Source organism: Nannobrachium achirus (genome assembly GCF_963921795.1).
Source record: "Nannobrachium achirus genome assembly, chromosome: 24".
Lineage (NCBI taxonomy): Eukaryota > Metazoa > Chordata > Actinopteri > Myctophiformes > Myctophidae > Nannobrachium > Nannobrachium achirus.
In genome coordinates, this window is record NC_137831.1 from 23,918,744 (window position 1) to 23,937,004 (window position 18,261).

General features: G+C 41.1%; 1 protein-coding gene across 4 annotated transcripts; it reads right to left on the reverse strand.

Annotated features, from left to right (window-relative positions):
• Positions 1-424: 424 nt before the first annotated feature.
• On the reverse strand, positions 425-14,903 carry arl13b (ADP-ribosylation factor-like 13b). Of its 4 annotated transcripts, XR_013961744.1 has the most exons (11): positions 14,120-14,903; positions 10,946-11,016; positions 9,950-10,199; positions 9,111-9,216; positions 8,176-8,378; positions 7,753-7,867; positions 7,474-7,612; positions 6,441-6,560; positions 5,636-5,704; positions 2,871-3,966; positions 425-2,823 (listed from the first exon to the last, which is right to left on the reverse strand). XR_013961744.1 is itself a non-coding variant. In XM_080720777.1 (10 exons), exons 1-10 carry the CDS (start codon positions 14,176-14,178, stop codon positions 3,890-3,892), a joined length of 1,206 nt encoding a protein of 401 aa, XP_080576903.1. In that variant the 5' UTR covers positions 14,179-14,903; the 3' UTR covers positions 425-3,889. The 4 variants fall into 4 exon arrangements, 3 of the variants coding, with proteins under 3 accessions (XP_080576903.1, XP_080576904.1, XP_080576902.1); XM_080720777.1 differs by having other exon boundaries at positions 425-3,966; positions 7,474-7,609; XM_080720778.1 differs by having other exon boundaries at positions 425-3,789.
• Between the last annotated feature and the right edge of the window lie 3,358 nt (positions 14,904-18,261).

Sequence of the window (18,261 nt, forward strand, 5' to 3'; positions counted from 1 at the left end):
GCATGACTCCATATACATTCCCACCTGATATGCAAATGCTGTGCTTTAACAGGATCATGCATGCACACATGGCGATTAAGGCACGTTAAATACAAAAAAAAGACAAAGCCTATCCTTACCTCCCCCAGACTTTTTACTGTAAATACCAATTATTCTGATTACCGACTGTTTTATTTTTGCATAGTAGGCCTGCTGAGTTTATTCGTCTGTCATTTAATGTTGTTTAATGAACTGAGTACAAAAGGACCACAATGCAAACAAGTCATTGAGCTTTCTTGTGGTATTATTCCATTTAGTAGACCTTGTATCTGAACTGTATGTTCCTCTACTTTTTCCTATACAAACTTCTAATAAAGTCAAACGGCACACATTGACAAACCAATATGGTTTGGATTTTATCTTGAGGATCTACCTAAAACACATTGAGTTTAATTCCAAAACAAACCCAGCGATGTAGATATTATCAGCTGAAAGTATGCTACAGTTTCTAGTTCATTGGCTATTAAATGGAATGGAACTGTGGGGTTTGGATTATCATTAAAACGTACTTGATGCAACCACCAGCCACCACACGGTGGAGCCAAACTGCCAAACAGAAAATCCTAGAGTATGACAATGCTGTTGCAGTGAAATATCCCTTTAAAAATCGATTTGGGCTCCAATTTCATAAATCTGTAAATCATTGAACACAAACATACGTTTATGTTTATATTTGTATTTAAACATACTGACAAATATAAAAGCCACATTATTCAAAACAATCCATATCTATTCTATTATGAATCTGAGCCCTGACGTTTATGGCACTATGTATGCTGCCACATAGCGCCAAGCATTTAAGACAAAAACAAACATACATACATACATCAAATAATACATTTCATTTTCCCTTTTAAATTCATTGACTTTGCCCACTCCTCACGTAGATTTAATCTTAGTGTTTAGTAGTAAGAAATATAGAGATGGTTGCTGGTCATTAGTACTGTAATCCAGGCCATGGCACTCTGTAGTTCCATATTTGCTGTTTATTTTTTGTGGACCTCTAAAACCCTTTGACTGTAGCTGTGATTAAGGGCTATACAAATAAACTTGATTTGCTGGCACAGGGCATCGCACACAGTACCACCCCAAAGTGATATGCGCACACGCACACCAACAGGAGCAACTACTGCCACAGCTGCTAATCTGACCACCCTGGTATTGTGGGTTGGTTCTTGTAATTTTAATACGTTTTACCTGCCCACTGGGTTAAGAGGAAAAAAACTAATAAAAGCCAAATCTGATGGCAATGGCATGGCCCATGGGTTGCCACATTTGGTTTGCACAACACTTACAATATGTCCTCAGAAATATTCAGTGCAGAACAGGAGCCCTGACAAAACAATAGGAGTTGATAGTAACATGGACAAAATATACCTTGACTTCTTCCCATCTGTGCACACTATCATCATTAGCATTTGTCGGAGCGCCCGGGCAAACCCGGAATTGAACCCTCATCTCACCAAAACACATTTTTAATTAACTTATTTACAAGACTAAGCAAGAATCCTGTCAATAAATATAATTAAAAAAGGCAAACGTTCATGTAGTAAAAATGTAGTGTTGCACTGACACTTTCCACGTTTCTCACGACAGTGTACACGTGTAGATGATTGCGTCCCAATTCTGTCACCAAGAGGGACATCCGATATAGAATATGCTTTGATATTAACGTCACTGAACCAATTCAGACACGGTCAGCTCATAACAATAACAAAGCTGTCACAGTGTGTGAAACCAACAAAAGCTATCCGTGCTGGTAAACACTAAGGTTAAGTCAATCTACAATACTTTACCCACATTTTATACCCAATTTAATCGTTGTCATTTCCAAATGTGTACTGTGATCCATCCCAGTCACTGCAAACGCCCCCTCCACACTGTGGACGGTACAGCACGGACCACAATGTGCCTCATCTGATACAGGTGCATTAAAGGCATTATCAGAGTCCAAGGTGAAGAGCTATCACCTTAAATTTTAGGTGATAAGCTATCACCTAAAAATTAGATAACAAGTGGAGGCCATCATAGTCACAGTGAAGTCCTATCACGTGGTGTGACGTTTTTCTATCGTTCTCTCCTTCTCTCCCCCGTCTGTCGCTCGCACTGCTCACGCCTCTGTGCCTCTGAAACCAGGGGGCACAACTGATTGGTCCAGATCGACCAATCAGTGAACGGGGTGATGGGGAGACTGTCTGATAGTAAAAACAGAGATGTCGTCTCGGGGTTCGCGGTGATCGCCCTTTACCGTGGCTAATGTCGTAATGTTGTCGTTTTCTGACTTTAAAAGACTACACCGGGGTGATGGCTTATCAGCGCAGACTGTATTATGGCAGGGCCATAACCAACTACTTTAATTCACCTGTCTGGGTGCAATGCACAAGCTCTCCCTGACCCCCTCCCTGCAAGTCCTAAACAAGACCACTGATTGCGAGTCTCTGCGGTGGTGGTAAGTGTTTACTCCTAGCAGTAAAACCAACCACAATCAGGCGATTTGATGACATCTTGATAAACATTGTTTTAAACTTAAACGTCTTTTGTGCGTACACGAAGAGATGGAGTAACTCGGGTTCATGAACAACAGTGATGTCCGACGTCGCAAAAGTGAGCTGCACGTGTTCTGCTATAATGTGAGCACTTAGGAAAATATGCACGGCTGTGATCGAAGCACCCACTGGTTTGGGATTTTGAAAAACATATTTGGCTCCTGAAATGAAAACAAATGCAGCTGGTGAAGTGTGGAAACAAAGGCGATGTTCCTTCCTGTTAAATGCCTGTTAATCACTTACATGAACCCCCGTGTCCCTATTCTGGGGGAAAACATTCAGAACAACATGTCACAATGTGACACACTGGGATTTTGTAAATCTGCTATTTTCACAGAATGTTTGCCTATTATGACATGCCCAGATTAGGGACGCTAGGCTTCATGTGGTTAGGAGCTCTTATTCAACGTTAGTTCACTTTTAATTTAGCCATATAAGCATAGGTTTGAAGGGTTTTAGACAACATTATAAAAGAACAAATGCAATTCTGAAAAATACAATTCAACATGTCACTATTTTGTTACCTTTTCCTCAAGTTTAGACAGTTTCTGATGTCAGCAGTGACAATGAGTGTCCAACTGCAGAGTTCAAGAAGAAACAGTTTAGTCAGTCAGATAAAAGAGTCTACAATGATAAACATATTTTCTTTGTCTATATGAAAAGCAGCTCATTGGACCCAAACAGAGTCCAAACCGTATAATACTGATATCAAGAGTACAAATGAACATGGGGCGACCCGGCAGGTTAGGCCGCGTACCACATGGGCTCAAATGCCTGACAGCAAGTTCCTGGTTTCAGTCCTGGACATTTGCTCCATGTCACTCTCCTGTGCTCTCTCCATGTTTCGTCTCTATAAAATGAAGGCTTAAAAATATCCCCCCCAAAAAAGTAACTTAAAAGAGTACAAATAAATGTCAGACTGTAGTGTATTTCAGCATCAAGGATGCATTTCTCAAACACAGATCAATACTGTCCCGCCACAAAAAAATAACATCCATCTCAGCAAAGTCTGTTTCACACCAAATCTGCTAGTCTGTGAAACAAAAGTATGGCTTCAGAGTTAAGACTCCATTTCCCACGATGCCCTCTGTCTCTGAACAAATCCACTGGTCTTGGAGCCCAATGGCTGCAGCGCCGTTTACATCCGTTCTCCCAGCTGGCAGTCTGTGTGGGGATTTGATTGGCTGTGTCTATACGCCTCGTGCTTAAAACAGAAAGCAAAAGAGGAGAGCCGTGATTGGAGGGGCAGGGCATGTGGGCGGGGTTGGAGGTCAAAGGCAACCAAATAAGGGAGAAGGCGAAGGTTAGGATATGACATCATCACTGTCACCGTTAGGCTGTTGCCTAATTGAGACAGGTGGGAGGGGCTTCCCAAAAAACTCTGTGGAAGGCAGGAGGGGAAAAGAATGAGATACAAACAGGCATTGGCAATGTATAAGCATGGAATTTGCAACATTACATCTAAGAAAGGTATTACAAATATTGTTTTAGTTCAAACCAAATTACAGGATTTGGAAGACTTTCCAATGGACTTATAATCTAGTTTGATTGACTAATTTATGGAGTGTTCAATGTATAAAGTACTAAAACATTTAACAACATAATGGAGGTACAGTATTTTATACCTATTAGTGATGTTATAATAACGTAATATATTATTGTGGGAGATTTCCACTGTATTAATAAAGGGAAACAATACTTGTTTTCTTGCATTACCGACTACAATGTCGTACAGACTTCTGTTCCATTACCAGTCATAACACTGAGCAGCCTTCTGTGTCTGCCTGAAAGTAGGGCGGCAAGCCTGCAACTATCCATTATTTTCTTAGCCATTATCCTTACTTTTTCAATGAATCGAATAATTGAGAAGTGACCTTTTTTCAATAAGACCTTATGGGTTTGCCACAAAATGCACCATCAGTATTATAGGAAACGACCGAAACAGATGTCAGACTATGATCATGAAATGCACATCAATAATGTGATCGTTTCCCTTTAAGCGCTTGCAGAATATTACTGTGCTTTTACGATAGCGTCCAGGTTAATACACACTGCAGCTCACACATTTAACATTATATAATGTTAACCAAGAGTGTATATATTCTGATCGAACCATGCAGGGGACAACAGAACGACATCTGCCATGCAGGATGCTGGGCTAAAGACATGTAGGCTGATGATGATGATGGAGACATGCTGCTTGAGGGCTGAGTTAGATGCCTGTCACAGTAACAGATACATTCACACACACTTATAACACATTGAGGAGAAGACAGTGGTGTTAGTCTGTGAAGTTAACAGACAGTCAGAACATGTGAGCATGCCATGCACGCACGCACGCACGCACACAGGGAGGTCTGTGTGTCCTCCTTTAGCAGTGAGATAAAGAGAATGTTAAATTGAGAATGATGAGAAATAGCACAATTCGTTCAAATCAGGTTGCTTTCCTTTTCAAAGGTTTTGAAAGTGCAACAACATGGGGTTGCATTGCAACCTTTCATGGTTCCATTCAAAGATAAAAACCTGAAACAACTGAGCCATAAATGGAACCAAAATGAGGACAGATGAAGAGAAGTGAAAATACTGCTGAGAATCACAGATATCTCCAGCTAGAGTAAACAATGTCACACTTGACACAGACTTACAGAGTGTTAAGTTGATAGTTAGTTGATCCATTCACCATATTCACACAGCACCCATTTTGCCCTTATGCCATCACCACATGTCATAATATGGTCATTGCCACCTAATTATAGATCCCACCACTGCCATGGGAAGAAGCAAAGTGATTGGCCCTCCAAAACAAAACATTTCTGTATAAATTGATAAGTTTAGGCACTAGGTAAACTTCATCATTAAACTTAACTTGGCTAAAGATCTGAGAGCGACTTCCATTTCTGCCTATAACTGTGGTGGGAGCCATAACAATGCGTCAATTCCCTGACCAGGTTAGTTAAACACACATTGTTCTTGTTAGGATGAGTGATCATGCAGGGGGAGGCGGGCGGGAGGAATCCGACAAAAGATTCAAAGACTGGGAACAGATTTACCAGAATGTCTCAAGTCCCCGAGAGGTTCCAGTTTAGGAAGCCTAGAAACCTTGGGTGTGGCCCATCCGACTAAAATGAAAGATAAAAGATCAAAATATGAATAGTTATAGTTATTAATGATAAAAGTGGCTAATTACTCGACTTCATGCTATTTTTATGGCGTGGCACTGCAGGAGGCTAGCCGTCGATGAAAGGGTTGGTCGTTATGTCTGGGGGACCGGAGCTAACCGCTGGACTGGTCAGTAGGAATGGGGCGATCTGAAAATTTCATGTCACTATTATTGTAAAAAAAAAAACAAACAAAAAAAAAAAAAAACACATTTACGATATTATCGTGATAATCACCAGTAAGACTCCCTAATCGGGAGATAAGCGACCGTCAGGTCTCTTACACAAACTTTAGAAGGCAATCGTAGCCAATCAGGAGGGAATATGGGAAATGGGACAGATCCATGTTGATGACATGCCTTTAGAGATAGTGTACCACTTTTTTTAGGGCAAAATCTGTATAATATATGGATTTTTACTATTTGATTCATGATATTTTGTTGTTGTAATTATTCTTTTTTGTTAATGTTTTGAAACTTGTGACCCATACAAATATGTGTAAAACCCACAAATGGGTCCCGACCCACTTTTTGGTAAACAGTGGCGTAGATCACACTGTACACACAAGTACAGTGTAATTCAGGTCAGTTTTTGCTAAGTATGAAGGGTTCAAGTGTTTAACTGTGACTCTCCGCCTCGCTCCGTCTCCCTTGCTCATCTGTAGTCACGGAGGAAGCTATGCTGTCTGTCCTCTGACCTGGTGGGGGTGGAGGGGTGGGGGTCTCTGTGGGGACGTTGTCCGTCCTCAGCGGGTCCACGCGGTGCTTCCTCTTGAGGTGAAGCTTCCTCGTCTTCTTCTTGGTCTGATTACCCGACGCTGTTAACGCAACAGAAAGTTGATGGACAGTGAAACACAAGTGCAATTCAGTGTCTCAGTGTTTATATATTTCTTTGTAATTTTTTTTTTGGTTTGGTTTTTCAGGATGTTTTTGTTTTCATCATTTGTAATCTTCAAATCACTGTGAGACTTCTGTGCATGGTTCAGCTGGGCGTTGCAAGGAGGGGGTGGTGGCAGTTACACGCCCCTAGCATCTGGATAGAAAAATATTTTGCCTCCAAAGTATTCAAATTGCTTGGTTGCATGGTTTCCTCTGCCATCGGTGTATGAATGCGTGTGTGAATGGGTGAATGTAGTGCACAATCTCTGTAAAGCGCCTTGAATAAAGGCACTATATAAATGGACCATTTACCATTCATATAGTCTAGATGGACAGGGGGGTCCGCGCGCATAGGGTGGATTTTTTTTCGACACCTGTTTTTTCTTAATCCTTGAAGGGTATATTTTAAGATTCTGCCAGGTACCAAGCTGAAATATGTTCTCATGTGGTTAATTTTTAATGATGTCTTGCACCTACCCATTCACTTAATATACAGGAAAAAAAGACCCCCCAAAGAAATCTTCTTTAAGTAGCATGTGAGGGGTCTAACTAGAGGTTTTTCATGATTCTGATTCCATTGCAAGCATTTGTTTTGCACAAAAAACATTCCTTGGGCTAAAAACGGTCCCACAAAACTATGGTTTTGTGATGAAAAGTGATGAGTTATCACTTTTCAAAGTTTTGTGGGGTCCAATTACAGCATCCAGAGAGTCGTAGAGTCATGGTAGCAGATCCCCAGGGTATTTGAACACTGTGTTGAAATATAAGCTAGATGAGTTGCCTGGAGTTCTGAAGCAGGACCTTGTAACACCACGCAGGATGTCATTCTGTGGTCGTTGTGCAGACACATACCTGAGCCTGCGTTATCTGGCGTTTGTCTGGCGCTGTCTGGCACGTCCTCGTTCTCCTCTCCGTAATCCTCTTCTTCCTCCTCGTCGGCCTTCAGGCTCTCCGCCCCACACTCCTCTCTTTGCCTCTCTTTGTCCTCCTTCTGAACGGGAACGTTAAGACAATTAATACCTTTTTAGCTCACTCCCTAATCCCTATAGTTAGAACAGTCAAAATCTGCTAAATTACAGAACAAAGCTTTTTTGTGTGTGTGTGTCTGGGGGGTGTTGATACGTCCCGTACCTCTGTGACCACGTCTCCTATTGGCTGGAAGGGGCTGGAAATGTTCTCGTCGTCAGCCTCTTCTACCTGAATCTGTCTGCCCTCGCGTTCTGCCTCTTCTCGCTCCAACCGGTCTCTGTGTGAACACAACAAGATTACTAGTTGACTGTGGCGCTCATATGAGCAGGATATAGCTCCTTCCCCGTTTAACATTCCTTTAAATCAGTCAAGTTTAGGGGTGTCCCGATTCTGAACTGAGATCAATTTCGCACACAATTCTCAGACTAGAGTTTAACTGCTGAAATTGATTTTGATACTTTTTCTGTCGATTGATTCATCACATAATAACAAAATAAACAGAAACTCCCCTTGCATAATTTTTCCAACCCTCCAACCCCCTAACATGTCTGCTTCAGTGATTGTCCTCCACACTTCCATCCTCACCTTTCCTCTCGTATCTGCCTCACACGCTCTGCTCTCTCTTTCTTGTCCTGCTCTTCCATGGCTCGCTGCTCGGCCGTGTCTTTCTTCACGCGCTCTGTGATGGCCTCGTAGTCTTTGGCGATGTTGTTGAGGAGCCAGTTGAGGCCGTTCTTGATGGACTTGTCCACCTTCTTGCCATAGCCCAGGACTGCAGAGCATGGCTCCTGGAAATGAGGAATGAGAAATAGAAACCATTCATAATGCTGCCCAGGCACGTGCACACATAGACATCAAAGGGAGCTTGAGCCCCTGCCCTTTCATCGGTCTCTAAAAAGTGCCTTCTCCAGACCATGAATTCAGTTTTTTACCATGGTGAAAGAAATGCAAATGCCCTCTTTCCATGCCATACCTGAAGGCAGCATTCAAGAGAATTGCCTTGTCTAAACTCTCCTGAACTTGAATGCAGCATCTTATGTTGAAAGAATTGCCCTCTTTATGTAGATATCCATGGCGCCACATCTCCAGTATTGACTTGATTATGCTAATTTCGATAGGCCTATTTCCATCAAAACGCCCTTTTAGAAATGTCAGCCCCTGCCTCTCTAACATTCTCTGCATGTCCCTGATGCTGCCCAGTATACAATGACGGTGGGATGACATGAATGAATTAGGAAGCTAGTGTGAAAATGAATGGTCATACTGTATATGCCTCCATGAAACTGTATGGTGCTTTGAAGTAAAAGCATCCATCAAGTATAAACTAAATGTATGTTGCATTACACTGTAGAATTACATCTAGCTGCCAGTGTGTGTGTGTGTGTGTGTGTGTGTGTGTGTGTGTGTGTGTGTGTGTGTGTGTGTGTGTGTGTGTGTGTGTGTGTGTGTGTGTGTGTGGGGGGGGGGGGGGAGCATTCAGCCAATCAAATGTCTTCATTGGCAGGTTCAGAAACACTCACGATCTGACACAAACACTTGTTCTCATTGACAAGCTTCTCCAACGACAGATTCTCAATGATGTCTGCCTCAGCCAAGGCCCCATCGCGGTCCTGTTTATTGGCCAATCTGAAAGCAGAGAGAGAATGGCAGAGAGAGAGAGGCAGAGAGAGAGAGAGAGAGAGAGAGAGAGAGAGAGAGAGAGAGAGAGAGAGAGAGAGAGAAACATTACAGATTAGAGAAAGTGTTTTTGGCAAATGCTCATTCATTCATTTATGCTCAACATTAAATATGGGTATTGACAGAGAGCCAATTCTGTCCACCCCATTACAGAACAGCTGGGAGTGACATTCCCCATGTTTGTTGACAGAAACCTTTTTACTCTGTACTGCTCTCTAGTGGATGTATTGCTTAACATCCATGCCAAAGTAAAGGATGCATGGAGATGGAGGACATGAGCAGTGACAATGAGCAGTGAAATGTACATATTTATTTCCGCACATAAAGCGGAGCATAAATGAATTGAACTGAAATATTTAACATCAATGGTCTTTTGTCAGGTGTGTGCTCTGAACACACTTAGTTATTTCACATTACCAAAAGAAACCAGAAGTCCAGGTAAAAAAATACAATAAAATAGCCTTTCTTTGACCCCTTCAGAATGAGACAACTGGGAACCTAGAAATATTCTTGTTTGACGGTGCTGGCGGGCCATATCAAATTTGTCCTCTGGACGCATTTTGGTCCCTGGGCCGCACTTTGGACACAGCCATATACAATGGCCATTTGGCTATATTTGGCTGGGGAAGTTTGTGAACCTCTGAATTAGAGCACTAGATCACAGTGAAGCACCGACACTCACACAAGGACAGGTTTGCCAGCAATGCGTGGGTGCTGGAGGACCTCGGCCATGGTCTCCCGGGTCTCCTGGATGCGCTGCACATCACTGGAATCCACAACAAACACCACGCCGTACGACTCCGAGTAGTAGTTCTTCCAGATGCCCCGGATCCTCTTGCCGCCACCCAGGTCAAAGATGGTCACCTCAAACTTGCCCTGCTTCAAGTCTACCTTTGAGAATCCCACTGTGGGGGCTACATCCTGTGGGCTCTCTGGGGGAGGGGGGAGGGGGGAGAGAGAGAGAGAGAGAGAGAGAGAGAGAGAGAGAGAGAGAGAGAGAGAGAGAGAGAGAAATCATGCATTAAGAAAATAATAAAGTCTTAGGATGATCTACATAAGTAACTGAGGTAAAAGAAATGCCACATTTTCCAGTTCAAGTGTGAATATAGAGGTATAACGCTAAGCAAATTTTACATGACTACCGGTATCTTGAATCAGATTTTCCTAATTCCATTTCATCAACGTCTGCCTGGCTTTATCCAAAACTCAGCGTCTGTAATATGTTTAATTTAATTCGGTTGTTTCTGTTTTCTAAGGTTGCCTAAAAACATCAGGCAAAGGGACTACCGATGAAAACTAATCCTTTGGCTAACTTGGGTGCATCTACATTTGTTTGAATACTGATTAATGTACAGTACCTTGTCTCTTTTAAAAAAAAAATAATAATAATAATATATATATATATATATATATACACGTATAATATATATATACGTATAATATATATGTTGCTTTAACCTTGAGAGATAAAGAAGGAGATTTCAAACGTTATGCTTCCGTCATTCCAATTTGAACATTTAAAATACATGAGATGCATGAGATTATGCATGTTTTTAGTTTTTTTTTTCTGTACGCACATGCTTCTATTTACTTCATGCACCATACAGTAAATAGAAACACGGAGAAGGGATTACAAGCAACCACATTCATACACACAGGATGTCAACCTGGGCCTCACCTCCTTGAATTCCTCTGACTGTTGCGGTCTTCCCTGCGTTGTCAAGCCCCACCATCACCAGAGTCACTTTCCTGTAAGGTTAGAGAGCACACACTGACTACAGGTCTGGTGCTTAACCCCATGTGTTACATACATGCATGGTATTGTAGTTACTTAATACCAAACTGCTAACAGTTCAAACGCATAACTATAAATGTAGTGTTACTGAATAAAAAGGGCATAGAAGCTATTAAAAGAAAACTAAGTTCTGCTAAAGCGAGACAAAACACAAAGAAACCAGCGCAATTCCTCGTCGTCTCCTGGTTGTAATACTTAACTACAACACCTGCGTCGCAGGGACTTGAATCGTCCAATCCGCCGAACCGTCTTCTGGAGCCACGAGGCCTTCATGAACAAAGAGATACCGAGACAAGGCAGGCCCCCCCTTGCCTGTCCCCTAACGGAGTATCTACCATTACTGCTTCAAAACCACAGGCAGCCCGCAGATACCCGCATGCACACACAATGGCTACATAAACACTCTTAACAGATCAGGTCGTGGGATTAGTTGGGGATTTCACATTAAACCCTTCGGTCTCCACGTGGAGTAGAAGCGGGGAGGGTCAAGAACACTGAATCCAACCACCCTGCCACCTCCAACAGCAGGTCTTCTTGACTAAGAGTCACGCATGTTTCCGCTCTAATAACAACTAGGGTGGCAGATATTGTATGTTATTGTACAGCTCAACCTTAGCTTCCACAATGACTTACTGTTTTTTTTGTATGAGTTTAATTTAACGTAGAACAAACTGGCACAGTACTGGATCAAGAACAACAAAAGGGCAATCACGGCAATTTAGCCTACATTTCCACCGTTCAACGGCATAGTGGAAAAGGTGCAGAACTATTTATTTTACAATAGAATAAATACAAATGGCCGTGGATCCTGAACCCGTGGTATCAGTAGGTTAGGTAAATGGTTATGTATAAACAATAGGTTAGAGACAAACATTTCAGATTTTGTGGTATATCATGAACCATCTGCGCAGGTATGATTTCTGAACCCAGAGTCAGAACTAAACGTATATCGACATCGACATATCTGGAACAAACTCCCCCAAAACTGCAGATCTGCAGCAACTCTGTTATTTTTAAATCAAAGCTATAGACTTTTCTGTTTGTTGCTTTGTTTCATTTTATTCTCTTGTTTTTCTGTTCCATTTGAAACTTTTTGTATTTTTATTCAAAATAAATGTTATTATTTATATTTAAATGCTATTATAATGTGTTTATTTTGTCTTAATGCTGTGTGTGTGTGTGTGTCTGCCCTAATGCTTAATGTTTTGTGTAAAGCGCCTCCGCCCTCCGTTGCCTTGGTGTGGTTAGGGTGGATCTGGGTGGGAGGCTGTAAGCCAAATGGGATTACATGAACTCAACCTCCTGGCTGGATTCTGAGTTGTGTAGATCTGCGACGGGTTGTGAGCTTGTAGATCTGCTATTTCCACTACTTTTTGAAAGTGTTTGAAACTATATTTCTCAACATGGAAACAATTATGACTAACACAGCTCTTTCTCACAGGTCTTGATCTCCTTTATAAGACGATATTTAGAAGGCCAATAACAGGGCTACAATTGCAGCAATCTAACTAGCTAATAGTAGCAGCAGAAACGTACACATGAATTGGGACAGTAAACAAATTCAAAGGAAATAGTCGCATGCAGAGAACCATGAAATACAAAGGGGAGGAAGCCACAAAAACAGCTTTAGAAACACACTTTCAAGGCGAAGTTCTAATTAAATGTTAAAATGGGAAATTGAGTTTATTTTTGAAAAATCACATAATAAAAGTGAAGTGATGTATTATTGTATTCCATGAACAGCCAATGAAAGCTGAGGACTGATTGTCATTCATGAATGTGCCTCACCTCTGGTTCAGAGGTTAATGTTTGTTTACTACAACTGACATCAAAGCTCTAACGTTCTCCGTTTTTAACCCGCTAAAACCGAGAAAGCATCCGTGTCATTTTAGATTTTCAAAAATAGCAGATACACAAACTCAGCTTGTAGATCTGATATTTTTGAAAAATACTGGACATTTGAATATAAATATAAAATCTTGGGGTCCTTCCTTGACATCAATAAAAACACCAATAATATAGCGACAAGTACGTTTTTCAGAAAACTGTTAGGATTTAGAAGACATTTGTGGAATCGGCCACAGCAGGTATTATGGGTTCATCTATCAATCAATAATATAGATAATATAGCACAAGAGTTTGCACCAGAGTTTGGCAAAATGAGGAGCATCTGTGCAAAATGTTTTGTGTGGTGATGATGAACCGAGAAAATTAGACTGAGCTGTTTCCACAATGCTTGTGTTTCTCATGATGTAAAATTGTAAACTGTAGTTGTCTAGTCCGCTATAGCTACAGCAGCTTGTTAGCAAGGAAGAAACTATTCAATATGTAAGCACCACTTTGCAACATTATCATGACATTATCATGATCTTCAGATTAGTAGTGCTAAACTCATCAAAAAGGGGGGTGCAATACTTTTGTACAACAGAATGAAATCCTTTGATTTGAAACACTGCAGTGATGTTATATTTGGCTGACTTTGGAACTTTGGAATTAAGTAACAATGTCAACACTTACTTACTTTTCTTACTTTTGCCCACTACTGCTGCTACAGTGAACCCAGAGTAAGTGTCCTTTATTCATCAATGACCTATTTTCAACATGCACCACTCTGAGCAGAACAGATGCTGATGAAAGCTTGTTGCCATGCCAACACTAAAAGACAGTTTGACACCTGACCCTCTTGTGCCACAACAACCCAGATGCATTATAAGTAAATACCACTGTTTCTCAAAGTCTGGTCTGAGGACCGCCAGGGGTGGGTCTGTAACTCGGAGAGTATACAAACTAGCCCTTACCCGTTCAAAGATATGAGCTCCAAAATGATGTGCAGTGTGTGGGTTATGGGATGTGCACTGTGCACACAGTATATGAGGGATGGAAAGTAACTTTAACTGGTGCTTGCATGATGTAGGAGCATCAATGTAAGAAACCCGTTTCGTTTAATGGCTACAGAGATACTGTGCCTGGACAAGTGAATGGTAAATTTAAGTGCCTCAAAAAGTTAATGTCAATGCCCTCAATATTAGTAAAAGATCAATTAGAGGGACAGGTTACCTTGCAGGCTCACGCCAACGTTTCAACCAGCTGCAGCAGTTAGCCATCAGACTGAACATGTCAGATGAACTGGGTCATCTAGCCGAGAATGAGCTGGTTCTGTTGTCATCTAACAGTGAAGGAACATCTCACTTGAGCTGGTTCTGTTCATCCAACGTAGTGAAGGATAGAACAGCTCAGGGGAGCTGGTTCTGTTCATCTAGGAGTGAAGGGACCTCTCATCTGGGGTGGTTCTGTTGTCATCTGACAGTGAAAGAACATCTCACGTGAGCTGGTTCTGTTGTCATCTAACACTGAAGGAACATCTTGGAACAACAAAGGCCTTCAGAACCCAAACTGCCTGGTGGTCATCAACAGGTGGTCAACATCAACGCGGGTCTAAATCAACAGATTCAACACAGACCGCCTTCGATGTCGAATGACACACAAAAAGTCTCCAGGTAATCACGAACGCTGGCTGTAACTTGGTTGAGTCTCTGCGACTTTTTAAAGCACCGTTACCAACTGCTTACTTAGTTAGCCCCCAGCTAGCCCTAGAATTAGCCAGTCCCTTTAAATGTACGAGACCACTGCTAGCTACTTAGCCCCCAGCTAGCATTAACATTGATTAGCCTGCTTGGTTAAAATGGTTGGTTAAATGTCTCCTCACAGACAAGGCAGGCAACGGCCTGGGCTTCAGACGTTGGACAAACGAGTACGGGTCGCCCTGCCTCCCAGGAAAACTGAGTATTCCCGTTGATAAACAACGGAGAAATTCATAATATCCATCTGCGTTGACGTTGGTTGGAGCCTTGGAGGATAAAGTAGCCTGTTAGCACAGATTCACTTTGTTTACGCCGTCGTCTGCTGCTGCTGCTAGGCTGCAGCCAGGCGTCACGACGTACAGTCTGACGTCATTACGCCCATTACAATGAATGTTCATAGTAGAGAGAATTAAGAGAAGGTTGACATTTTGTCTGCATCTATTTTAGAGGAGTCAATTTCCTTGTTCTCTCTCTATAATTATTTTTTTCCCTTTTTAGCTGGTCAGCAGGACCAGCTCTTTAAACAGATTACATTGTCCTGAGACATTCAGGGGACCTAGGGGACCTATTTGCCGATTGGCTGTCCATGTCACATGGTCACCGAGCTCATGATTGGGAGCCAGACCTGTACTGCTGTAATGAAATATTTTGTCCAGCAGGGAGCACCATTCCTTCACACTGAGCCGGTGCCTGTGGCCAGCCTGCTTGTGATAAATGAAACAGAAGAAAAGAGAGGTCTATACTTGAGTAAAAGTACAAAAGTATTGGCATCAAAGTACAAAATGTTTGTATGATTGCTTGTAGATCGGTTATCATTCTTTGATTTTCACAAGTCATTGTTGACATCATCATCCATTTAAGCTTTATAATTAGCTTCATACTAACATTAACATTATTTTTCTTTCAATTCTAAACGTAGAGATTAGGTTATGAAAGGAAGGTGATTAGGTGATGAAAACTAGCAAAACTATAGCAGCCATTCACTTTAATCAACGCGATGCATCCAATGTAATTGTGATGAGGATGTCAAACAAACGTTAATCACGTCGTATTTAATTATACTTCATCTGTTACAGATGATTGTCCAAATAAACCGTACGTTATTTAAACTGTGAGCCATTTATAGACAATATGCAGTGTTGCCCTGGGCATCGTTGTAGGCTGTAGTAGGTGATGTGTCACACCATCTGCATACCATCTGCATTAACATATGAACTGAACGAGTATGCAAGTTGTCAATGATTTAACTCTATGACCATGATATGGGCTTTGGTGTGAAGTCATGAAAATATCGTACCCTACACAATTTACAAAAGCAACACAAAGTACATTCATTGATGAGCTGCTTCTTCCTGTCATCTGATCAGTGTCCACACAGTAGATTAATTCGAGTTGCATTTTAATATCAAATGAAACAGAGCAAAAACGATGTGCTGAATGAACCAATGCGAGTCTTTGAGAATTACAGTTAGTATCTTCACCAATAATGAGCACATTTCTAGAGACACGGTAACACATTCATTGTACTAAATGACAAGAAAGCATATATTTAGAACGATATGTAGCAGTGAAATACCACAAGATTTTGGAAAATGCCTACAATCAATACACTTATTTGAACACCTTGGTTACATTAAGTTCTGCATAATGCGTACTTTCTGCTTTTGGTACATTTTAATACAAATACTTTTTATACTTGTACTCAAGTATCCTACATTTTGAATACAAGACTTCCACTGACATTGCAGTATTGCATGATACTTAAGTAAAGAATGCGAGTACTTTTCCCACTACTGCCTAATAAGCATGCTAGTTTTAGTACAATCAGACATCACAGATAGATTTATAGAGTAATAGGCTCTAAGGCAACTGCAAACTTAGCAGGAGTCCTCCAGGCTATGGGGGAAAGTAGCTGTTGGAAAAAGTACTCAAATGTTTTACACTTGTTTTTTTTAAAGTATCTTAAAAGTATCAATACTGCACTGTAGATGTACTCAGTTATAAGTAAAAGTCACACACACACACACACACACACACACACACACACACACACACACACACACACACACACACACACACATACACGGGGGGGGGGGGAGTGACAAAATTCATAGATCTAGAACACAGACTTCATAGATATAGAACACAGAATATGTACAGTACAGTACAGTGAGGTACAGTATACAGTACAGTAAAGTACAGTAAGGTAATACGCAGTTATTACTGTTGTTTGAGCACGCCCGAGTTTTTTCAAAACTTTTTTTTTCCAAAAAACTTTTTTTTCCAAAACTTTTTTTTTTTTCAAAAAACATTTTTTTTTTTTTTTCAAAAAACTTTTTTTTTCCCATCTGACCAGCTTATATATTGACTGTGTCAATTCTTGTTTAAATATCAACTACTGATATTTTCTAGCACGACTGACAATGATTGAATACTGCAGTTTGCAACGTGTACAGAGGTACACATGCAGTTTACAATGATTGTTGAAAAAGGATTATGACACAAAAAGCTTAATAAATTGAATACAGAACCACAATGGAAACAAGGACTTTCTGTGTGTTAAAGTCTGTAGTTTTAACAATCATTGTAACCATACCTTGGTACAAAATGCCAATAAAGTATTTGATCAATAAATAAATGAATCTATTCATATAGACTACATTAAAAGACATAGCCTACAATAATAAACAATAAGAATTGAATGGAACGAATCAGTCTGGATTCCAGGCTAAGGTAATGGTAGAGATCCGCTGACCACTGTGTCATGTTGCAATGATTTGTCCTCTTCATCATGCTAAACCTAACCTATTGTTTCTTACTGTTCTCCATCATGTCAAAGGTGGGTAATCTAATGACATTCTTACAGCTTTCCATCATGCAGAAGCTGTGAATAAAGACTTGTAGACTGATCTCTAGCATTTTGTTGGCAGTTAAAATAATCATGTGCAAGTGCAACAGCTTTTTTTCTCCTTCTTTTTATGTAATTGGTAAAATAGTGTTGTTTTTTTAGCGATGGTGTTACCGTCTTCTTAGAGTGACTGTCTGTGTGTTACTATCTATGTTACTTTGTAGCCTGAGCTGCAATACCACTGGTGACCAAGTGGCACTGTTGAGTCACACACACACACACACACACACACACACACACACACACACACACACACACACACACACACACACACACACACACACACACACACACACACACACACACAATCACAGCAATCACGGCCATGTACACACACACTAGTACTAGAGTAGCCTAGTGTAGTCTTGTAGAGTTGGACTAAAAGATGCATACCAAACTGATTTTCCAAAAGTAAAACTATGCAGCATCAAGGGGTTTATTAGGCAGGCCCTAAAAGTATGTCCTTGAGCGCAAGGGAATTATTCAGGGTTAAAACTGTTTCCGGTTTGATAGTTCCGGCCAAAGTGTAGTCCTTTAAGAACTACAACATGACGTAGAGTGGTTTCCGCTCCCGACCGGATCAAACCCCGAAAAGTGAAGGGATACCCAGGCTACAGCCAGGCTGGGGTTGTGGCCAGATCAATTTGACATAGGCCTATTAGGGATCAACAGGCATCTGCTTCCCTGAATGGCCAACCCATCGGCTTTAC

What these genes read in the sequence shown, in the direction of transcription:
- arl13b (XM_080720776.1), bottom strand. Translation starts at nt 14,178, where the DNA reads ATGTTCAGTCTGATGGCTAACTGCTGCAGCTGGTTGAAACGTTGGCGT. An exon ending in ACAAGTGTTTGTGTCAGATC is followed by an intron (nt 8,379 to 9,110) that starts GTGAGTGTTTCT and finishes CCTCATTTCCAG; the next exon opens with GAGCCATGCTCTGCAGTCCT. An exon ending in TAGGAGACGTGGTCACAGAG is followed by an intron (nt 7,613 to 7,752) that starts GTACGGGACGTA and finishes GTTCCCGTTCAG; the next exon opens with AAGGAGGACAAAGAGAGGCA.